The following is a 25,180-nucleotide window of genomic DNA, read 5'->3' as shown; positions in this document are numbered from 1 at the left end:
GTGCATAGGGCATTAACAGGCCATGGTAGAGTGGGAGTGGGTGGTGTCCTTTGGATGATATCCATTCCCATTCACTTTGTATTGTGTTTGGAGCATATTCCACCTTGATTTTTTTCATGCCGTTTTTGATCAAAGTTGATTGCTTTGATGACCGCTGCCTAGGGATCCCTCTTGTTTTTCTGGCGAGCACACTGACAAGACAGCAGAGGAACAATGATAATTACAGACTCCCATTTAGTGTCCCTGTGCTCTGAGCTGGGTCTGGCATAAACAGGCAGCCTCACCTTAAAGCCAAGAAATACATTCTTGCACTGTTAGGCGAGTGGAGAGGTGAAGACACTTTGACGATGAGGTGGGCCATTCAACAGAACAGGCAGAAAATGGGATTACTTTACTTTGTGGGCTTGCATGTTTCAAAGAGATGCTGTGCCTGCTGAAGGATTAACAAGGACGCATTGGACGAGAAACACCTGCAAAACTAGATTTCTGCAATTACAGTATATAACATCTGTCTATTGTCTACTAAACCTTATTTCCCCACTTAACTGTCAGTAAAATACAGAACTAAGTGAAGGTTTCACTACTTTCAGCTGTTTCTTGTGAGACCCTATAGATTGGGCATGTGGCACTTTAAAGGTTCAGATGGTGTCGCAGCTGAAACTTCCCCCACTAAGATACAAGTAACCCTTGGCCACGTCTTCAGCTCTAAAGATGTAAAAATATAAGGGTATAAAAAACAATACAATTAAAAACTAACACACTCAGTCTCCCTAGACCCTCACACCCACATCCAATTGTTTGGCAGACCTTTGGATCGAACGGCAGCGCGACACAGCGTGTTTTGAATAGACATGTTTCCCATCAAAACAATTTCACATTATGACATGCTGAAACGTTTGCCTTTCTCACACCAATAGAGGCCATTCATCTCCATCTTTGCAGTCTGCAGGGTAAAAAATATTCTATAGCCTCCCATTCTACCAGGCCTTCAATGTGATTGAAGACCCATGATGGCCCATTGAAGACCCGTGATGGCCCATTGAAGACCAGTGATGGCCCATTGAAGACCTGTGATAGCCCATTGAAGACCCCTGATAGCCCATTGAAGACCCGTGATAGCCCATTGAAGACCCCTGATAGCCCATTGAAGACCCCTGATAGCCCATTGAATACCCCTGATAGCCCATTGAAGACCCCTGATAGCCCATTGAAGACCCCTGATAGCCCATTGAAGACCCCTGATAGCCCATTGAAGACCCCTGATAGCCCATTGAAGTGCTCATCAGGGGAGGTCCACTACATCAAATCCACTCCTGCTGTGAATGTTCATGTGGATATGATGATGATTATATAACTCTGATGGAGATGTTGACAACCCAAAACAATCAAGGCAAGTACAGTACATTACTACATAAGAGGCAAAATGGTCACTCTTTTAGAATGGAGCTGAATGGAACTGAAGAGATGTGGTGCGTGTTAGCATAAGTGACTCCTTGAACATTGGGTAATTTATGTGTATTTTATTGACGTTCAAGCTGAACACGAACCAAGACACTCACTAATGTTGTTTTGATGACAGTATTCAATTAACAGACTACCTAATAACTGACTAATAGTTGAAACATGTGTTCTTGTAGATCCTCATTGCTGACCATTCAGATGTTGGGAGTAGGTGCCATATTGCAGTAACATACAGTATAGACTAGAATATGGACTGGAATACAATTAGGATTTCAGACTAGACACAAAATGGAGACAATAACATCAACTTCAAATGTTATACGGTACAAAAAGGTTTAAATATATTAAAAGTTCTATTTGCAACAGGTTTTTGAAAATGTTAGCAAGACATGACAAGATAATGCAATAACCAACTATCATACATACAAAATTAATGGGTTAAGTCCTATCACTGTCAAAAAGTGTACATACAACCCAGTGGAGGTTGCTGAGGGGAGGACAGCTCATAAAAATGTCTGGAGCAGAGAAATGGAATGGTATCAAACACATGGAACCCACCTATTCCACTCCAGTCATTACCACGTGCCCATCCTCCCCAATTAAGGTGCCACCAACCTCCTGTGATACAATCTCAAATGCACTACGTGTTTCAAAGGGAGTACCGTATGCATTTAACTACTGAATTCTGGAACTAACATATCAGAGACAACGTCGTGACTCCCACTTTGAAAGATTGACCCCTGAGCTAGTGGTCTAGGATGAAAGAAGGAGGCTAAAGAACACTTCTGCAGAGCTCACAAGTTCATTTCAGAAACCCAGAAGACCCGATAGCCTTCTAGTCTATGTTTATTCTATTCTACTGAGCCATTTACTTTACGTTCCTATTCTTATTTTTTTACTATGTCTTATTGTTGATGCATTGACGAGAAGGAACCTGCAAGTAAGCATTCCATTGGACGATGTATACCATGCGTCTCCCGTACATACGACTACCCGATGTCTTTACAGCAGATATCCATGGGTATCAATGTACATCAGTCCAAACGTTTCCGTAAACATGGAATTCTGTCCCCTCTGTCTGAAGTCCACTCAAATGCAGAGTCCTTGCAGCGTTGATTGTAAAGGCCTTTCAGTATCTTTAGAGAATCATCTCTCTCGATCAGATGGATATTTTTGACAACCTAAATCAAAGCCCTGTTCACTGTTTGTCAGCTCTTTTACATCGGCAGTCCATTGGTTTAACAGCATATTGTAAGGTCACTCAAGGGAAAGCATTGTCTCCTGTAGAGTCGCAGAAAATAAGGGATGGGGGCAATATATAGACAATACTCGTACCCCTTTAGAGGGAGGATATGTTTCAATTACGCACTTTCTCAGTGGACGGTGGTGTCAAAATTACTCCTTGACACAGAAGAGTGTCATCAATATTATCCTCTCGGCTTGATAATCAATCATAATAATAGTAGACATACTGTATTTACACAATATTAGCAGCTTTACTTCTGGACCTTACACTCGTGGGGGGGGTGATGAATAACTTAAACTTACTGTATTATGCCCCCCACTTCGATCTCGACAAACAAAATAGTTTATAAGACCCCAACAAATGTACATATATGGGAGAAGGGATGGATATAATAATGATAATCAAATAATCATATTATTCCTAATTATCTTGGTAACCACAACACTAGTAGGAGGGACTGGCTGCAGAGCAGAGCATGAGTCCAGTTGTTCCTCTATGAGGGCAGCATGGGGAGGAAGTGGGTGGAGGGGTGTCTCCTCCGGGCTTTGTGACCTCGCCGGGGCTTCCCCCTGCCGTTCAGAGATACGAACATCTGCCTGCCGCCATGTTTCCAGCGCAGGGAGGCGTACGTGTTGTAGCCGTTCTCCTCGATGCGCTCCTTGAACTTACAGTTAGGGTTGTACTTCACCTGCAGGGGAGGGAGAGAGGGAAAGAGGGAGAGAGAGGGAGAGAGAGGGAGAGTGAGGGAGAGTGAGGGAGAGTGAGGGATAGCGGGAGAGTGAGGGAGGGAGCGAGGGAGAGGGAGCGAGGGAGAGAGAGGGAGAGTGAGGGAGAGTGAGGGATAGCGGGAGAGTGAGGGAGGGAGAGAGGGAGAGAGAGAGAGGGAGAGTGAGGGAGAGTGAGGGATAGCGGGAGAGTGAGGGAGAGAGGAGAGAGAGGGAGAGTGAGGGAGGGAGAGTGGGAAAGAGGGAGCGAGGGAGAGAGAGGGAGAGTGAGGGAGAGTGAGGGATAGCGGGAGAGTGAGGGAGGGAGAGTGGGAAAGAGGGAGCGAGGGAGAGAGAGGGAGAGTGAGGGAGAGTGAGGGATAGCGGGAGAGTGAGGGAGGGAGAGAGGGAGAGAGAGAGGGAGAGTGAGGGAGAGTGAGGGATAGCGGGAGAGTGAGGGAGAGAGGGAGAGAGAGGGAGAGTGAGGGAGGGAGAGAGGGAAAGAGGGAGCGAGGGAGAGAGAGGGAGAGTGAGGGAGAGTGAGGGATAGCGGGAGAGTGAGGGAGGGAGAGAGGGAAAGAGGGAGCGAGGGAGAGAGAGGGAGAGTGAGGGAGAGTGAGGGATAGCGGGAGAGTGAGGGAGGGAGAGAGGGAGAGAGAGAGGGAGAGTGAGGGAGAGTGAGGGATAGCGGGAGAGTGAGGGAGGGAGAGAGGGAAAGAGGGAGCGAGGGAGAGAGAGGGAGAGTGAGGGAGAGTGAGGGATAGCGGGAGAGTGAGGGAGGGAGAGAGGGAAAGAGGGAGCGAGGGAGAGAGAGGGAGAGTGAGGGAGAGTGAGGGATAGCGGGAGAGTGAGGGAGGGAGAGAGGGAGAGAGAGAGGGAGAGAGAGGGAGCGAGGGAGAGTGAGGGAGAGAGAGAGAGGGAGAGAGGGAGCAAGGGAGAGAGAGGGAGAGAGAGAGGGAGAGAGGGGGAGAGGGAGAGTGAGGGAGGGAGAGAGGGAAAGAGGGAGCGAGGGAGAGTGAGGGAGAGAGGGAGAGTGAGGGAGAGTGAGGGATAGCGGGAGAGTGAGGGAGAGAGGGAGAGAGAGGGAGAGTGAGGGAGGGAGAGAGGGAAAGAGGGAGCGAGGGAGAGAGAGGGAGAGTGAGGGAGAGTGAGGGATAGCGGGAGAGTGAGGGAGGGAGAGAGGGAAAGAGGGAGCGAGGGAGAGAGAGGGAGAGTGAGGGAGAGTGAGGGATAGCGGGAGAGTGAGGGAGGGAGAGAGGGAGAGAGAGAGGGAGAGTGAGGGAGAGTGAGGGATAGCGGGAGAGTGAGGGAGGGAGAGAGGGAAAGAGGAGCGAGGGAGAGAGAGGGAGAGTGAGGGAGAGTGAGGGATAGCGGGAGAGTGAGGGAGGGAGAGAGGGAAAGAGGGAGCGAGGGGAGAGAGAGGGAGAGTGAGGGAGAGTGAGGGATAGCGGGAGAGTGAGGGAGGGAGAGAGGGAGAGAGAGAGGGAGAGAGAGGGAGCGAGGGAGAGTGAGGAGAGAGAGAGAGGGAGAGAGGGAGCAAGGGAGAGAGAGGAGAGAGAGAGGGAGAGAGGGGGAGAGGGAGAGAGGGAGCGAGGGAGAGAGGGAGAGAGAGGGAGAGTGAGGGAGAGAGAGAGAGAGGGAGAGTGAGGGAGAGGGAGAGTGAGGGAGAGAGGGGAGAGAGGGAGAGCGGGAGGGAGAGAGGGAGAGAGGGAGAGAGAGGGAGAGAGGGAGAGTGAAGGAGAGAGGGAGGGAGCGAGGGAGAGTGAAGGAGAGAGGGAGGGAGCGAGGGAGAGGGAGCGAGGGAGAGAGGGAGCGAGGGAGAGAGGGGAGCGAGGGAGAGAGGGAGAGTGAAGGAGAGAGGGAGGGAGCGAGGGAGAGTGAAGGAGAGAGGGAGGGAGCGAGGGAGAGGGAGCGAGGGAGAGAGGGAGCGAGGGAGAGAGGGAGCGAGGGAGAGAGGGAGAGAGGGAGCGAGGGAGAGAGGGAGAGTGAGGGAGAGAGGGAGAGTGAGGGAGAGTAAAACGTGTTTATTATGACCAGGAGTAACTAACAGCAGTAGCATGGACACACCTCTGAGATAGGGACAAAGGTCCATGTCTGTTATTGCATTCATGTTTTCCATTTATTTCTGTGTTGTTATGGAGTTATTTGTTGTGTGTTGTTTCTATGTTGTTCCATATAACAAAACAATAACCATCCACATTGAATGGCAAAGCATTTTATAATTAGGTGTTCGTTATGGTCGGATCACGGCCAAGAAGATATAACAATATAAAAACATGTATTTTTGATACTGTAACTAACCTACACGAAGAAGTGTTCATCTGCAATGTAAAATGTTTTGACAGTCATCTATCAGCCCATTTCTGAGGCTATGAACAGAAACAGGGATTTGTGTCAATATACAGGCACAGGCCAGCCAACAAAGCCCTCTCCTCATTGCCATGGGTGGTTGGAACTTCTTATCTGTACGTAGGCATGACCTAAAGATATGACCATCAAAACAGATTCTGGAGCAATCCCATCTACATGCCACTATCAGGTTGAGATCACAGGGCCCTTATGGAGATAGCATCAGGCTAGCTTGATTCTCCTGCTTAATGGTCATTAAGGGAGGTTTCAGTGGGAGGTTCTAGGAAGCTGAGTGAGTTCATCTATGTCCTGTTTATGCTGGTGGCAGGGTGAAATAATGGTCTGCAACTCATCACAGCTTCACATTGCTGACTGATTGCCAGCTCCAGATTTTTCTCTCTCTCTCTGAGCTGTAAAACACTTAGATACCACGCCATAGGCAGCCACATTACATGACAGAGAGAGAGAGAGAGAAATAGAGAGAGAAAGAGAGAGAGAAAAAGAGGGAGAGAAAGAACGAGAGAGCTGTGTATGAGCACAACAAGTGGCAGATGGCACGCAAGACCTTCACATCTGCCTCTTCTGACATTAGTTCAGCCTCCTTTTCTTGGCTATCTGCAGTATTCTGACTTTTCTTGGCTATCTGCAGTATTCTGACTTTTCTTGGCTATCTGCAGTATTTAGACTTTTCTTGGCTATCTGCAGTATTTGGACTTTTCTTGGCTATCTGCAGTATTTGGACTTTTCTTGGCTATCTGCAGTATTTGGACCTTTCTTGGCTATCTGCTGTATTTTGACAGTGGAACAAGCCTCTCTTCAAGACCCGCGTACGAGCATCACCTGCAGCTATTATCAAGCTGGGCCCCGGTATATAGTCATGATTGATATTGCCACTATTAGAACTTCATACTTGAAACTTTGGCCTGCTGTTGATTTTCCTAGTGTAGACCTCAAAGACTCATTTGAATGGAATGACCTGTGCTTGGAGGAAACATCAATGTCCCCTAGCTGGAACCTGGCTGCCCATGGTGTCTCATGTAACAATGTTGCAAGGTGTACCTACCGATCCAAACAGTGTGCCTTTTTTGGACATTGCTAAGTACAGCCCGGTGCTGACCGATTTGATGGCGACGACTCCCACACTGACAGATCGGATTTCCATTAGACCTGAAAAAGAAGGAACAGAAGTCTCTGTTAGAACAGGGGAGTTTTCCATCATAAGCTACTCTATCGTTATCGATTAGGAAACCAGACGGGCATATGCTCTGGGGAGAGGGTTTTCCCAAGACAAAAGAGAAAAAAACTGGATATGCATAATGGCCCATTTAAATGTTTCCCTTTGTGAAGAGACATCTACAACTCAGTTTCTTATTAACAATCGTCTCACTGAGAACTACTAGACTGCAGAGACATAAATACATTTGAAAATAGGCTGTGTCATCCTTCAGAAATACAATATGATTCAAATCAGCCATTTCAAAAACATATCATAAACAATATTCAAGAGGAAAAATCTATTTACTTGTAAGAAAACACTGTTTTCAAGTAAAAAAAATATTTTTTAATTATTCTGTGTCTGGAAGTACGATATGATTTATGCAATGAAATGAGAACACCCAGTCTTTTAATCCATTCTGAGCCAGACAAAATTTTCCAGAGCTCACTGTATCTACACTACACCCTCTCAGTAGACTGACTATAGCATTCAGCACAAAGAGCATTATGGGCTGGGTCCTGTCTGCACAGGGAGGGAGTGCCATCATCCCAGACCAGACACTGACACTCCACCCAGATGATGCCCGGTGAAGTTTACCAGGGAGACACAAAGCAGCATCTGATGGCCACTTACACCAACCTCTTACCCACTTTCTCCATAAAAGACCTGGCAGTTCTGCAGGCTAATTGTTTCTTCTGGGCACTGATTGCAAACAAATCCCATGTGGCTTGGTCATGATCTGGTTTTAGTCTACACAAAAAGCCCTTAGCCATTGTCATGGTGATAGACGGAAATGTTTTGGAGATGACCTGTGGGTCTTACCACGGGGGCCTGAAAAGGACCTAATTGCTGGATACGCTGCTCCCTTGGAGAACTCCTCCTGTCTCACCTTCAAAGGCACCCTGATGTGGCCTGCTATCAGATCTAAGCACACATCCCTCCCAACAGACACCGCAAGCCATGGAAACCTGTTTTTTGGAGGAGAAAACATCTTGAGAAACATGCTGTTTTTTCTCCTCTAATGGGCACCTCTGAATGTTGCTGAAACGGGAAACGAGGCTAACAAATAGGCTGTTGCATTTGGACAGGGCCTGTAAACACAGTAACATCAAGGTGCTGAAGGAGATGTGGACCTCACACCAGTAGGAAATGAAGTAGGAGCAATAAACTCACGACCCAGACCAGCGGTGCAGCGCTGCTCATGCAGAACCACATGTGCTGAAGGGGGCAGCTAGTGGGTTTCCGAGCAGGGATACTGGTTAAACCCATCCCGCGATGAAAAATAAACGCGCTCACCAGGGTCCGAGCAGGTGTTACTCTCCCGCCACGGCCATCTTTCCCCTATTTATTTATGTCAATCCAGACTTTGTTTGGAATGAAATTAGGAAAAAGCTGTAATTGGGAGAAAGTGTTGGCTTAATATGTTTGGGGATTTAAAAAAGAGTATTATAAACTGGGTGGTTTGAGCCCTGAATGCTGATTGGCTAAAAGCTGTGGTATATCAGACCGTTTACCACGGTTATGACAAAAATGTATTTTTATTGCTCTAATTACGTTGGTAATCAGTTTATAATACTATAACGCACCTTGGGTGTTTGTAGTATATGGCCAATATACCACGGCTAAGGGCTGTATCCAGGCACTCCGCATAATAATAGCCCTTAGCTGTGGTATATTAGCCATATACCACACCCCCTCGAGCCTTATTGCTAAATTATATGTCAATCATTATTTGAATATGTTGGTAACCTATTGTTTGAAAATGATAATGCTGTAGAAGCAGGTGTTTGGAGGATATATTGGCACGGTTTGAAACACCCGTGTCAATTTATCCTCCAAACACCGGCCTCTCAGGCATTATCACTTAAATAACAGAGAAGGGTAATGGTCTTAGAGACACTTAAGATCAGGGAAGTTTTTATACAGGTGAAATCCTTATCAACAATTGACATTGTGAAACCAACTACTAGATAAGACAGCCAAAGACATTGACATTGTTTCTCTTTCCTTCCTTCCTGAACCATGTAGCGATACACAGACTCACAGCTGCTACCACCACTATCCATGCTTACCAGGTGAGGTCATCCACATCAGACACACAGAGAGACAGAGAGACAGAGAGGGTAAATACATAGAGGACCTGTTGAGTGTCTTTCTTCTCTGACATGTGTGTGTACATGGAGCCCCTTTCTCCACACAGCTGCAGTGGGACAGCCAGTCAGCCAGTCAGCCCAGGGCCAGTCAGCCAGTCAGCCCAGGGCCAGTCAGCCAGCCAGCCCAGGGCCAGTCAGCCAGTCAGCCCAGGGCCAGTCAGCCAGCCAGGTACCAATCCATCCAGCTGCACCCCCATCCCTCTGATCCTTCAAAGGCATGTTAGCACATTGATGGCAATGTCCCCTTTTGAGTTGTGTTTACAAACACTGGGCGTTATGGTGGTAGGGAGCGTGCAAGCGACTCATAAGCAATTAGGCCCAGGCAGGCTGGTGATTGGAGCTCACTGTGGGTTTATGGGGACTTGTCTAGTCCAATGAAAAGCGCTGGTGCCTGAAAGTGCTGCTGCCTCTAATTGCCATTATTTGCTGCTCTGAGCTCCAGGCACGGTAGGTGCTGCCATGATCCTCATTCTGATACGTAGATTGCACTATGTACTAAAAGCAAGGAGTGGATGGCGTGGTTACAATGACTTTTCTTCCCTGAGGTATCGAATGCAGGAACGTGGATCTCTTACGTGTGAGAATAGTTTTGTACGGAAGATCTTTTGGATATCAGTCTTCAAATAGACCTCATAAGTCTTCATTATGTTAAGTCTAATGACCACCTCATTAGACCCACGTATCATGTTGACAACATGTTGTGTCATATTTATGTGTTTCTGCTTTTTCAATGCAGTATTAACCCATTTTTGCATGTTAACCAATTATTGCATGTGCACATGCAATAAAGGAACTAATGATGAAAGAAAGGGTAGCTATTTGTAATCATGCTGTTTATTATAATCCACTCTCTGCTGTGCATGTTTCATCTGCTCTGTTGACGAGACAGGTAGCTTTAGCTTCTTTCTTACCCTTGGCAGGATCTGTTGACATGTTTTGTCCAGAGCTGTTAATAAGCTGAAGCTGCTATTACAAACACATCCCTATACAGGACTAGTCAAGTGTGGACTGACCGTTTTCTATCTTCTATGGGATTTTCAAAGCCCAGTCGTCTTTTACTCTTTCTCTTTTCTTTCGTTCCCCCTTTTTTGGAAGTGAGCCCCTCGTCAGATCATTCAGCCTTTTCTGACCTTGAAATAAAAACGCAGAAAGGAAAGCGAGAGACTCTCACGGGGTTCCTTTTGTCAGACTCATGCTATGGGAGGAGGAGGGAGTGGGTACTGGGTGTAGGGGCTAGTAATAAAAAGGGGGAGGGGGGTCATAAATCTATGTGGACTCCAACTTGCCCCTCCGTCCCCCAATAACTCTTTGTTACTTACCTGAGAGGTGGAGGAAAGACAAGATCTTATTAATGACTGAGCTTTTTGTTGGACTTGGGGGGGACGGGGAGGGGGGGGGGACCGTCCCAATACACAATTATAAAGCAGGGGATAAGGGAGGAGGAGAATCGAGTGAAAGATTTCTTGGATTGCCCCCTTCAGCAGCCCTCCATGGCCCGGTGCTCGACCAGGAGAGAGCCTGGGAATCGGGGCGCTCCCGCTGGGCGCCTGCTCTTGATTGACATACCTTTTCAATTATTTCACAGTTTGCCTTTAAAATGGAGAGGTCCCTGTTGTTTTTTTTCTCTGCCCTCCTTTTCAAAACACAAGCTTTTCATGCTGGGTCTTCACTGCTTGGCCTAATGGCTGTGACCAGCACCTTTGATCTGAGCTGACCCCATCAGAGGGCTGAGGACTGGGTCCAAGCAAATGCCTGTGTGTGTGTGTGTGTGTGCATGGTTAAGGAAGGAGGGGACAAAGCCAGCATCACTCAATACTACTTTAAACACCTTGAAAAAGTATCATGGGAACAAGAACTTGATAGGTGATTGGATCAAAATCGTTTCAAATGAACCCTGGCAATTAACTTTTTATGTAGCATCACTCTGTTATTAAGCATAGCGTTTTTACTCTAATCTCAATGTAGGTCACAGGTTTTGAATGAATTCGCAGAATATGGGAATCTGTAGATATATACTACAGATATACTATTTTTACATTATGAACAATTATCACATCAAAAGGAGGATAAGGAAAATCATTCATGTTAACTTCAGCTATACGTGTCTTGTTGAAGCTATGTGAACCATATCAGTCTTATCAGTCTTATGTGAGCCATATCAGTCTTATGTGAGCCATATCAGTCTTATGTGAGCCATATCAGTCTTATCAGTCTTATGTGAACCATATCAGTCTTATCAGTCTGATGTGAGCCATATCAGTCTTATCAGTCTTATGTGAGCCATATCAGTCTTATGTGAGCCATATCAGTCTTATGTGAGCCATATCAGTCTTATCAGTCTTATGTGAGCCATATCAGTCTTATCAGTCTTATGTGAGCCGTATCAGTCTTATCAGTCTTATGTGAACCATATCAGTCTTATCAGTCTTATGTGAGCCATATCAGTCTTATGTGAGCCATATCAGTCTTATCAGTCTTATGTGAGCCATATCAGTCTTATCAGTCTTATGTGAACCATATCAGTCTTATCAGTCTTGTGAGCCATATCAGTCTTATGTGAGCCATATCAGTCTTATGTGAGCCATATCAGTCTTATGTGAGCCATATCAGTATTATCAGTCTTATGTGAACCATATCAGTCTTATCAGTCTTATGTGAACCATATCAGTCTTATCAGTCTTATGTGAACCTTATCAGTCTTATCATACAGCCAAACTCTGCCGGGTAGAAAGGAGAAAAGGACAATCGACCCCTCTTGGCCTTTTTTAGTCGCTTTTTATGAGTATATAGTGCTTTTTAGACATCTTGAGACCCCCTTCTTTTGTGTGGACCTCGAAAGGCAATGGGGTGAACAGAGGAAGAGAAAGGGGAGCTTATCTTCACACCACTGGCTTCTACCTTGTCACTTGTCTGTGTTTGAAAGGCTGGGGAGGGGACAGACTTCTCAGTCTGTCCTGCTCAGCCTCTCATAAAGGACTACTTTCACCTGCATGTTTAATGGATAGTCTCATCTAGAACAGTTTACACACAACCTTCTCCTTAACCTGTAGATAAGATACTGTAGGGCATCAGAGGAGCAGTATTAGTTTCATGACAAACACTTGATAAGGACGTCTTTCAACAAAATGTACCCGCTTTTATCACCTTTTTGTTTCATGAGCGAAGAAAATACCCCCCCCCCCTCCCCTCCTACAACCCTGACAAAAACAGCTGACCTGGCCATCAGTTAGTGGGCCATTAAAAATATAAACATCATCATCTAATTGGTTTCAGTCCCTGTCCAAGCTGACAACCTGATATGATAATGCTGAACCACATAGCCATGTGGTTATGGACAGCCTGAGGTTGTGGTGACAGATCAAGTCCAAGGACAGACGCATGCCACTGGCAGGTTCATCGCTCTCTCTCAACACAGCTCTGAGGGCATAGAGGTAACAGAGGTAACAGAGGTTAGCCAAACGGTTGGCTTCCAAGCTCCGTGGACAGGGATCTGTAATGTAAGATCCGCAAAATATATTTGAAAAAGAGTGGATCATAAACATGTGTGTTATATCATACATTGTAGAATTTATCGCCTGGTTGAAATACCACTGAATAGATCCCCCCACATAATGTCAAGGATTGTGTTTAATTTCATTAATTCCATTCCGACTGAAAGAGAAGCTTGGCTAGGATTTGGCAATATGACTTCTATATAATAGAATTGCATTGGTAACAGAGAGGTGCTTAATATAGCGGGCATTTTAGAAATGGCATGTATAGTATGGAGAATACTATTGGATGGCCACAGTCTTGACAGATTTACCACTACATGGGGTGGCCCATTCGTTTTACTGATAGCTGAATAATAGATGGTGAATTTCTTGTCAGGGACCCAGTACATTTAGATTATAATAGCAGAATTTACTGGAAGCCTGATAATTCTATCATGGCATGTGATACTGCCTCATTGATGGCTGTTTTTTTTATGAGTGGCTGTATGAAACCAAATCTTCCATTAACTTCGAGTCTGACAGTGTTGGGACGGAAAAGGATCTCTTACAGGACACACAGACGTCTGCTGGGAGGCGAGGAGGGAGACTTGCTAACCTTTACATAGGAGCTTGTAATTCAGTCAGGGTACATGAACTCACATCCACTAAGGGAAAAGACAGCAGAAATATATTATCGATCAGCTTTCAATATTACACTGTCTGTATATTACTACACAGCACTTGGTACATTTGTTGAAGCCAAGTTGCACTTGTCGCAATTATACTTCCACAGTATAACGGTGCACTTTGACTGTGACATCCAAACTGAACCATTAACCACTTCATCTTTCAAACAGCTTTTAACTCTGGAAAAACAAAGAGGGGTGGATTTAGGTAGGTTGTATGTGGTCCGTGTGCGTGATTGGCCCTGTTACATGATGCCATGAAAGCAAAGATGGGCAGGTTTATGTTAGTGCAGGGAGGGAGCAGGCAGCAGGGCTTGTTTGGGTCATGGTGCTGCATGGTGCCTGTGCCACATGTCCTTCCCATTAATCCGTGTCTGAGGAGGAGGTCAGTGACAGACAGGAAGCAACATTGATCAGGTTCAATCTCAGCATCTACCTGCTGAAACCAGATGATAAAGCCCAGACAGGGAAGAGGTACAGGGAAGGGCAGGCAGAGAGAGCCCCATAGAGCTTCATGAAGCCCCATATCATGACTGACCGAGCGGCTGGTTGGGTGATTAAGAATTACAGCTGGAAAAGAGATTACCCCTGATGAAATATCGCACCCTTTGAAACAAATTTAGAGACATGAGAGAGAGGCCAATTGGGGGAGAATTGAAACAAATTTAGAGACATGAGAGAGAGACCTTGATTAGCCAATTGGGGGAGAATTGAAACAAATTTAGAGACATGAGAGAGAGGCCTTGATTAGCCAATTGGAGGAGAATTGAAACAAATTTAGAGACATGAGAGAGGCCTTGATTAGCCAATTGGAGGAGAATTCCCTAAGCACTATTTCTAATCCTGGAGGGCTCAAATGGTGTGTTCATCAGACGGAAGAGACAAGGGAGAATTGGATATCTAGCCCTGTAGATGTACATGCAAATCAATGCATCGTAACTAAATCCAATTCTAGGAGAAACTAAAAAACATGTTTAACCCTTAGAGGTGAAACATGCATGTTTTTGACTATCTTCACATCACATTCACTTTTCATTGAATGGTTTATTCATGTAATTTATCTTCAGGGATGTTGGTTTGGATGCTAGAATTGGTTCTACATACAGTTTCATTGAAAGACACACTGTAGTCAAACTTGCGTCAAATGGAAAGCGAGCCAGATTGGATGAGGGGTTTGTGACCTTTGGTTTTTACATGTTTTCTTTTTAGAACGGCACGCTTCATAACTAATGTGGCTGTCAAAAGGTTATGTCAGTTTATGCTGATATACTGAACATATGGTGTGATGCCCTCACCAGTTTAAAGGACTGACTGGGGTTGGAAAGCAGAATAAAATGTTCAATCTCTGCCATCCCAGAGCAGTGCCCCAGAACTGTTGAGCTGCCGCTGTGGAGCTCAAGGCTCAGCATCAGGGCAGCAGCCTGTGTCTCTGGACATGCATCATGCCTAATTAAGTCTCACAAGGCAAAGATGATTTATTCATCCCACCCAAATGGCTATGAGACATGTCTCCTCGGGGCAGAGTGCAGCTAAGAGGCTCCCTCACACAGACACACACAGAGGCACACACAAAGACACACACACACACACACACACACACACACACACACACACACTGCAGACCCCTTGCTCCTTCCCACATGTTTTAATGTTGCTGGTGTGAGTGGGGAAGCACAGCTCAGCAGAGCCCTGAATGCTGTCCAGTGCGAGGACCCTCCTTGTTCTCTGTGTTGCGGTCTGTGATGATATAGTACATATACTGTTATGCAGTATACACGTTCAATAATGTGTTGCTTCTAATCGCTGACTGCTTGTCGAAATAAATAGATTAAACAAATGTAATTCTAAATCATTCATTTCCAGACCCAGACATACGTGAGACTCAGACTTAGATGAGATGAAAGCTACTGAAACAGAAAAGAAATGTAAACCCCACACCAACTTGATGAAATCTGAGTCTACTAACATTACCTGAACACCTCTCTCAGGTCTACAGCATGTTGGAGACATTAAATGCATCCAAAGTAGCCAAAGGGAAAAGTATCCAACCCTATAGCCTCTCTCTTGAAATAAATGAAGACTGTCTTGGACTCTTGGCTACCAGAGGTTCTAACAAGTAATAAAGATACTCATGGCTATTTTTACTCTCATTTTTGGGCGGTTGTGATCATTGCTCATTGTAATGGATCTTGTTTTTATTATACAGATGTACTTTTAATAACCAGTCACCCTGACACGGCTAATGAAGCGAGGATAAGACAATACAGTTTGAAGTTTGTACAGTCTGGTGCATGTCCTACTACACACACCACAACCACACACCACTACTACACACACCACTACTACACGCACCACTACTACCACACACCACTATTACCACACACCGCTACTACACCCACCACGACTACACGCACCACTACTACCACAACACCACTATTACCACACACCACTACTACACGCACCACTACTACCACACACCACTATTACCACCCACCGCTACTACACACACCACGACTACACGCACCACTACTACCACAACACCACTATTACCACACACCACTACTACACGCACCACTACTACCACACACCACTATTACCACACACCACTACTACACCCACCACTACTACACACACCACTATTACACGCACCACTACTACCACACACCACTATTACCACACACCGCTACTACACGCACCACTACTACCACACACCACTATTACCACACACCACTACTACACACACCACTACTACACACACCACTATTACACGCACCACTACTACCACACACCACTACTACACACACCACTACTACCACACACCACGACCTCACACCGCTACCACATACACCACTACTACACACACACCACTACTACACATACCACGACCACACACTCCACTACCACACAAACCACTACCACACACACCACTACTACAGACACATGCCAAAACCCTGTGTCTGTCTGAGGACTTACATGTGTCTTGTACGGTGTCTCTGTACAATGTGATGTCCTATACAATACCCTCCCAGCTGATGACTTCATGTGTACAGTACAGTGGACACTACCCTGTCTGCTGATGACATGCATGTGTGATCAATAATGTGACTAGATCATGTATAGGAATAGCCATTGTATTTATATGATGTATGCAATATGTTGTGTAGTCAAGGAGGTACCTGGAGGAAATTGAAACAGAGTGAGAGGAAGGCCTGTCTGGGTGTGACGGTGTCTGTGTGTTCCCTTCGTATATGGCCAAGAACACGGAACAACAACGGACAATTGACAGAATGGAGAACAGGAAAACCAGAAGAAAAGAGCTGGCAGAGCTAGCTCCTTCCCTACCCAGATCTCCACTGTTGTTCCCACATCCCTCTTGGGGGATGAGAGCGCCGATGGGCCTGATAACATTATTTGCCTACTGTCTTTTAATCTATCAGTCCACACTCACTCACTGCCGAGCTATCTGTGTGTGTTGGGATAGGCTCGCACGGACACGTCCCATACACACTGGACAGCTCCGCATAGACCAGTAGTATGGGGAAGTGATGGGGAATGTGCAGTGATATGGGGATGTGGGTAGACTTAAGTCATTTTATTGTTGAAACGTTTTTCTCTATTTATGGTCCGACAGATATCAATCGTTTTCAAAAGATGGCCAGCGGGACAAGGTTTTTTCATTTTGCACAGACAAAACGACATATTTCAATGGCATGTGCAAATCATAGAACATACCACATGACAGTATGGAGATAAACAAATAATGCAATGCTTACTCAAAATAGTTCACACAAAATCCCCAGATGATAATGAAGTGCAACTGTGATTCTCTGATCTGAATGCATCTAACCTAAGATCCCGACTCATTTTGCAGGGTGCTTTACAGTTCTACGGTATGGTTGAGCTGTTTTATCTTATAAACAAACACCCCTTTGACAATGTCATACCCAGTATAGTTTTACAAGCCCACGGCACAAGTCATGCAGTATAATGCCAGCAGTTGACGAATGAGCATTCAATGTCAAATTAAATACTACTTGTATGACATGCTACTAGTACGGAAACATGAATTCATCCCTATTCCGGCTCTATTTTACTCTAACCTTCTGAGTGCAGACCAGAACGGGCTTCTGCTATGTGTGTGTGTGGGTTGGTTTGTTCTTGTATCCTTGTGGGGACCTAAAATCCGCAAAAGTCCCCACAAGGATAATAAAACAAGGAAAATTCTCCCTTTTGGGGACATTTCCCACATCCCCTTGAGGACAAAGGCTATTTTAAATTTAGGAGTTAGGATTAGGATTATGGTTAAGAGTTGGATTTAGGATTACGGGTTAAGGTTAGGATTAAGGTTAGGGTTGTGATAAGGGTAAGGGTTAGGGTTATGTTTAGGTTTAGGGGTTAGGGAAAATAGGATTTTGAATGGAAATAAATTTTAAGTCCCAATGAGGATAGAACAACATAACGTGTGTGTGTGTGTGTGTGTGTGTGTGTGTGTGTGTGTGTGTGTGTGTGTGTGTGTGTGTGTGTGTGTGTGTGTGTGTGTGTGTGCGCGTGCGAGAACGGGTTAGTGCTCAGGTGAAAGCTGACTCTCACACTCCCTCGGCCGCAGATGTGAGGGGTGACATTCTCTCACACACAATCCCTCTCTGGTACAGTTTCAGGGCCAGCACAGCACTCGGCCCAGTTTCCCCTTTATACTGCTGCTGCTGGGAGAAGTGCTCGGGGGATTAGCCAGGTCCTTCAAAGGCCATTAAAGCAAATGACAGGTATCCTGTTTCGGCGGTGCTGGGACAGGCCAGGTGAGGAGCACAGAGGCCAAGCAGGAGAGCAAGGGTCAGCTGGGGACAAAAAGACAAGGCCAGCGTGGGCCTCACTCTATCTGGCTCACTCCCTGGCTCTCCTAAACTGGGAGCCCTGCGTTTATGAATGGTCCGCTTGATGGGACCGCCGAGACATTGTCTCACTCTTGTAACTTGAGCTTTTTACAGTCCGGCGTTTTGTTTTCAGGTTGGGGAGTTTTTCTTTTCGTATGGGCATGACTTCCCCAATGGAGAATTGATTTGAATGAAAATAAAACGTATCTCATCAGACTAGTCAATAATTCAATGTTTTTAACTTACCAACGATGCTCATTCACATTGTCATTTGCATTGCAACACTTCTCTAAAGTAAAGAAACACAAATGAACACAAAAGACTAAGCATGAAATGAAAGGTTTTTTTCAAACAAGATTTAGGAGGACAAATGTTGTTGGTGACAAATGAATTTAGGTTAAGTCATTCTAATGTTTCCCTCTATGTGGGGATTTCAGACTCTATCGTACTAGTTAGAAGTTAATGATATGGTACATAATAATAATGATAATAATACTTGGGACATATGTAATACTTTCAAGAACCCAAAGTTGTTTTACAATTACAGAAAGCTGGCAGCTAGTGCTGTACCGTATGGACTTGGACAGGATCATTACCAGACAATCCTTCCCCTCGGCTAAACATTTTCTTAAAATTGCACTTAGATTTTGCATTTCCATCAAAGACCTACATTTGAATACTTGGGACGGCCACACACCATTGAAGTTTATCAGTCCATTGTTTTATCACTCTACATCAATCTATTGGACATTGTGGAAGACATGAGACAGATACAGCTGATAACCATATATAGATGGCCATGGAGAGTTCCATAGCCTGCCATTGTCCCTGGACATCACGTACGCAGTTTGTCCCTGATCTCTCTCTCTCTCTCTCTCTCTCTCTCTCTCTCTCTCTCTCTCCCTGATCTCTCTCCCTGATCTCTCTCCCTGATCTCTCTCTCTCTCTCTCTCTCTCTCTCTCTCTCTCTCTCTCTCTCTCTCTCTCTCTCTCTCTCTCTCTCTCTCTCTCTCTCTCTCTCTCTCTCTCTCTCTCTCTCTCTCTCTCTCTCTCTCTCTCTCTCTCTCTCTCTCTCTCTCTCTCTCTCTCTCTCTCTCTCTCTCTCTCTCTCTCTCTCTCTCTCTCTCTCTCTCTCTCTCTCTCTCTCTGTGTGTGTGTGTGTGAACGACTATCTAGCAGAGCTGCGGAAGTGTTGAATTAACCAATTACCTCTTGCAGATAAAGCACACGTTCTCACAGTCTGGTAGACCAGGGTCAAATGTGACCAATTACCCCATCCCCTCCAAGCAGAGATCCTCAGTCTGTCTGATTCATCCACAGTAAGACAGGGCAAATCCCTCAGAATCCTGACCCACAACTAGAATGGCCCAACCCAAAGACACATAGTAAAATTCTACAACAGTAAAACTCAAAAACAACACTGAAGAAAACAGACTAACAGTGCACATTACCACTAAGTTGGGTTGCCGCTGATGTACTGGGCCTAGCTATGCAGATACTGAACATCAAATAACTTGTTGTAAACTATTACAAACATGAGTCATTCAAGAGAAGGTATGCAGTAAAAGAGGTTTGTATGGGAGACCTCCCGCCCTGCCACACAGATAGCTAATAATTTAATCTGTAAACACAGCCATATGGAAGACGTGCTCATGCTTGGAATGCCAACATGCAACAAGTGGTATTATAAACAGTGAGTTCCTCAGGTCTGCTAAGACTATGCTGGGACCCCATTAACTCCCTCCAGCATGAACAATCAGACAACAATCCCCCTGTACTGATGAAACCAAGAGGCATGTGGGGCAGCCCCGGGGTGCAGCGGTGCGGGTCGTGGGGCGACTGAGGGATTGGAGGGGTGAAAGAGGTTAACTGAGCCACAGTGTGGTCATCTGTCTGTGCCTGTGTGGTACAGATGGGGTTTTCTTTAATCAGTGAGAGAGAAGGAGCGCAATGCCTCCAAATCATGCATCACATCCGTAACGAGCGAGAGGCTGTCAAAGGCTTCACAGATAGTTACGAGCAGATTCGCCCCGCGCATTGTGACTCACGGCTTCTGCAGTTTCCTGCACTTTGCTATCAAAAGGGGGCCACTAAATTACAGTTGGAGTTGCATCTGCAGCTTATTTGCTGTCCAGACACAGGCACAGGCCTCTGACTGGAAACAGAACCAGAGGAAAACAACGGTTTGTTTACCATTTCTTACCTTCATCTTTGGCTGCAAAACGGTGCAACACTGATTCAGGAGCAGGCGCATCTAAACTTAAACAGATAATGTCAGGTTAAACAGTGGGGTTTCATAACTTAGGTACAGCGAGAACTTGACGTTCGTGTTTACAAACCCAATTATCATGCTATCAGAATACATGCTATTTCATTAACTCATTTGAACTCCACTTAGTTCCCTTTAGCCTTAATTAACCCTAACCAGTCCAGTGATGACCTCTGGCTTATTTGGGTTTCTTCTGAACCTCCCTGTTTCCAACTTATCCAGGACGCTGAACAAAATAGGCACCGTGTTGCCATGACAACCAGGATGAGCAAGGTGTGTGTCTCTTTGAGTGGCAGGGGATGAGGTTGGGTGGCTCATCAAGTTAAGTTCAGAGAAGTAGAAAGTTCCACTGGATGCATATGACACAGAGTTGTCTCTCTGGCCTCAGTTTGCCCCGTATTTACATTATTAAAATGAGACGGGCAGACAGGGAGGTGACAGGTGGCACAAGAGGGAAATCAGGGCCCTGTCAGAACTGTCACTAGCTCCACTGGCCAAAGGGCCCTGACCCCAATCCTATCCACTGCAGGGGAGGAGAGAGAGAGGAGGGGGAATGGGGCTGGCATCTAGACCCTGTCGGCTCATCCCAGTCACCAAACACACATACACACACACACACATTCACGTCAACCAGCTCATGTTGCAGCCGCTGCAACTGTCACTGGCAAAGATGTGAATAAAGCCTGCAATTTTAAACACATCTAAATATTCTCTCTGGGGATGCCTTGCTACGGATGGATGCAGGTTTCAGGGGGTTTCATCACCTGTTCTCTGTGCCACTTTGTTAGCTGACTCCAAGTCTTCATGAGTCATAGTAATTTCTGAATAAATGCTTAGTTATCTGATAAATGATGCACCGTCCCATATGAAAGTCATGTTACTTCCCTCTGTCTCATTCATAATATTCCGTCAGAATAAGCTCTAGGCAGGAATCATTACTGTAACTGCTCAATGAGGTGCTGGCTTGTTTTGATTGAAGTCCTACTGATTGAGTGTACTTCCTTACTGCAGCTGTCTGTGGAGAAAGCCCTCTGACACTCCAATGCTTTGTTACCACCCGATGTGCTTTAATGAAGAGCATGAGCTCCTACATACACAGAGAGAGCGAGAGAGCGAGAGAGAGAGGGAGTCTGAATCTACTGAGGTAAAGTCTGGTTCTGATTAGGCATTAGTGGAAGGAAAGGCACATCTTTCTCTGTTTAGAGTCCACATCATGCTCCTACAATGGCACAAGAACAAACACTGCACATCCATTCTATAAAACACACACGTGCAAGTTCACAAAGAACTTTTACATGCTACTCACATCCTGCTCATGTTCACTTAGCTAAATGCTCCCTCAGATAAAAAACAGGTACAGGGGATGCGTGTGTAATGCATTCCTACAGGAAAGTGAAGTGCAATGTCTAAACCTGATGGTATGCGAAACCTGGGGAGTTGCAGTTTTTACACTTTTACATTTGCATTCATTATCCACTTCCAGAAATGGCTAGGAAGGTTACAGTACATCAGACAGAGACTTTAGACCTGCTCGACTTTGGGTGGGCATATGAAACTATGTCAGGGGTATTCCTCCTATCTTGAATATTGTATCAATATTCTGGGTGTGGCCTAGGACTACAGAGGGGTCGGAGTTCACTCCTGTGATCTGTGAAAACACATCCGCTGCTTGAAATGTGCCAGAGTATGTCTCACACAGGAGGAGTTTGGGATTATTACCATTGATTCATACCAACAATCCCAGCACCACTGTATAATAATGAGTCATAGCGACATGGTGTAAAGATAAGGCCTAGTAGTAAAAATAGACCAATATGTCCATGTAAATCTGTCATTTCCAGTATATTTCACCGTGACACAATGTGACTTCCCTGTGGAGGTGTTGTAATTAGCCAGATATACACTCTATTACACACATAGTAGCAGTCAATGAAGTCTCTCTTTCAGTTGCCTGACAGCAGGTTAATATTTACTCCTAGCCATGCACGCAGGTTGTTGATGTGAGGGACTTGGGTCCAGAGAGCTTTCCACACAACGCCTCTCCTCCCTTCACAGACAGATGAGGCAAGGTGGGTGGGTCTCTCAGGCCGGGCACCAGACTACTGTAAGTAGGAAAGGGTGGGGAGGCGAAGGACCAGATTTACGTGAGTGTAGGGGCGCGTGGCATCCAAACCTTGCCCTATTTTATGGTTGCTTGTTGCTTCCTTTAATGATGCAATCCAGGAATATCTGTCTAAAGGGTGGGCAAGCTAGCCAACAATCTGCAGGTGTGCCGACTACGCATTCTTAAATGATATTGCTTTCTTCCTTTTACCATTTATTACTCACATCCAGGACCCTGTGAATGCAGGTCAAATTTGTACACCTTTAAACTCTCCACTCAGGCATTACCTGATTTCAATGATGCCAAGTTGTGCCTATTTTCTCCTTAAAATATTTTTTTGCTATCTCCTCTTCTCTTCCAGGGCCAACAGCTCTTTCCAAGACAATGATGTGAGACTCATTATTCGAAAAGGTCAAAATAAAACCATTAAAACTCTGACAGTTGGCCTGAGGGAGGGCCTGCCCTTGTCTTCCACCTCGCAGAGCCTCACAGAGCCTCGCAGAGCCTCGCAGCGCCTCACAGAGCCTCACAAAGCCTCGCAGAGCCTCGCAGAGCCTCGCAGCGCCTCACAAAGCTTCACAGAGCCTCACAGAGCCTCGCAGCGCCTCACAGAGCCTCACAGAGCCTCGCAGCGCCTCACAGAGCCTCACAGAGCCTCACAGAGCCTCACAGAGCCTCACAGAGCCTCGCATCGCCTCGCAGTGCCGGGGTTGAGTCCATGTCTCCCTCTCCGTGTTATGGAGCGGACTGATTTAAGCCGAGAACTGAGTACTGGTGACAATATTTCCTTTGGCAGATGATGATTCAAAACATACTGTATGGTGCTGCTGCCTGAATAAGACTAACTGACTGGCAGTTCTCAGCTGATATAATGAATACTTACTTTACGCCTTTCACAAAAAACCCTCTAATAATAACAGTGCTAATGACATCTCATTGAGGAAAACGCTGAGCTCTACTCCCCTCTAAAAAGTAACCGTCCGTGTAAAACACTGCAATGCCCACTGTAATGTATTGTAGGTCATTAAAATGATGTATACGCAGGGAAAATCATTTAGGGAGCATGGTTTGGACTCTATTAGCTAGAGTATATTAGTCAAGGTAGCCAGCAGACAGAGCTGAATAATATCAGACAAGAGCTGAATAAACATCAGACCGATATTAATAACATCAGACAGAGCTGAATAACGTCAGAAGGAGCTGAATAACATCAGACGAAGCTGAATAACATCAGACGGAGCTGAATAAGGTCAGACGGAGCTGAATAACGTCAGGGGGAGCTGAATAACGTCAGGGGGAGCTGAATAACGTCAGACGAAGCTAACGTCAGACGGAGCTGAATAACGTCAGACGGAGCTGAATAACGTCAGACGGAGCTGAATAAGGTCAGATGGAGCTGAATAAGGCCAGGGGGAGCTGAATAACATCAGACAGAGCTGAATAAGGTCAGACGGAGCTGAATAACGTCAGACGGAGCTGAATAACGTCAGGGGGAGCTGAATAACATCAGACAGAGCTGAATAAGGTCAGGGGGAGCTGAATAAGGTCAGACGGAGCTGAATAAGGTCAGACGGAGCTGAATAAGGTCAGACGGAGCTGAATAACGTCAGACGGAGCTGAATAACATCAGACGGAGCTGAATAAGGTCAGGTGGAGCTGAATAAGGTCAGGGGGAGCTGAATAAGGTCAGGGGGAGCTGAATGAGGTCAAGGGGAGCTGAATAGCGTCAAGGGAACAGTTTTTTTCTGGAATCAAGAACACTTGATGACTTGTCTTGCTGTATCTTTCATTTATAGGCTGTCAAACTATGTAATTGTTTCAGTTCTCCGCAATGAACTCTCTCCAAGGTCTATAATGTGTTAAGCTCTTATTCCCCTCGTCATTAAAACAGCCATTCAAATGGAAACCCTCTTAACATCATTTACTCAAGTCTTTTGAAGAGGGTTCCTTATTGGCAATGAGATCGTCTCCTTTTTGTACTCTTTCAAATACACAGGATGTACAAAAGGTAGGATGTAAAAAGGAGTTTGCTCTTGGAGCCAAAGTCAGACTCAATAAACCCAGTGATGAACTCAGTACGTAACAGAAAGGAGCTGAGGCCAGACTGTGGTTGTTAGCTGCTAATTGCCCAAAAAGCCTGGCCATTCATGATATCAAACTCCGGTGTTAGAAGGTAGTGAGGTTAGACTAATTAGTGCCACTGCCACACGTTTCCCGCAACATTCCCAGGGTGTGTGTGTGTGTGTGTGTGTGTGTGTGTGTGTGTACAGTTTTTTTGTTGTTGCTTTTTGCCTCCCAATACCAGGAACCGCTGGCAAGAGATCGATTTTTATAGTTTCCCACTCGGACCAGGGCCGCTGTCCTTATTCGGAAGGATTAAAGCGGCAGGGTTCGTGGGATTTTCCCCTCCTGCTGGCACCATGATTCTCTACGAAGCCCCTTAGACTCTTTGGAGGGAACCTTGCACAACCTCTAATGAGCAATGGGAAAGACTCCAGCTCTCCTACCTTTTAAATGTCCACCACAATACTAAGCAGAGCACACCCCGGCCCTCTCACACCCTCATTAACATGTGTGAACTCCCTATTCAAAACAGCCTGTCCTTACTTTAGCCAGGTGCTTCCTTCTTTAGCTTTTTCTCCATGATT

The 25,180-nt window shown here is 45.6% G+C and overlaps 1 protein-coding gene across 1 annotated transcript in view; it reads right to left on the bottom strand.

The window, feature by feature from the left end:
- Positions 1-1,523: 1,523 nt before the first annotated feature.
- The window catches only part of LOC112263680 (fibroblast growth factor 10-like), a 35,040-nt gene continuing 11,383 nt past the window's right edge, over positions 1,524-25,180 (bottom strand). Inside the window, exons 2-3 of the mRNA XM_024440564.2 lie at positions 6,824-6,927; positions 1,524-3,395 (exon numbers count right to left, since the gene is read on the bottom strand). Of these exons, the coding sequence (XP_024296332.2) occupies positions 3,201-3,395; positions 6,824-6,927 (299 nt within the window). The 3' untranslated portion in view covers positions 1,524-3,200. The remainder of the gene's footprint in view (positions 3,396-6,823; positions 6,928-25,180) is intronic.

This window comes from Oncorhynchus tshawytscha, linkage group LG01, assembly GCF_018296145.1.
Source record: "Oncorhynchus tshawytscha isolate Ot180627B linkage group LG01, Otsh_v2.0, whole genome shotgun sequence".
NCBI classification, from domain to species: domain Eukaryota; kingdom Metazoa; phylum Chordata; class Actinopteri; order Salmoniformes; family Salmonidae; genus Oncorhynchus; species Oncorhynchus tshawytscha.
Note: the sequence above shows the minus strand (reverse complement) of the source record. Positions and strands in the feature narration are given on the sequence as shown.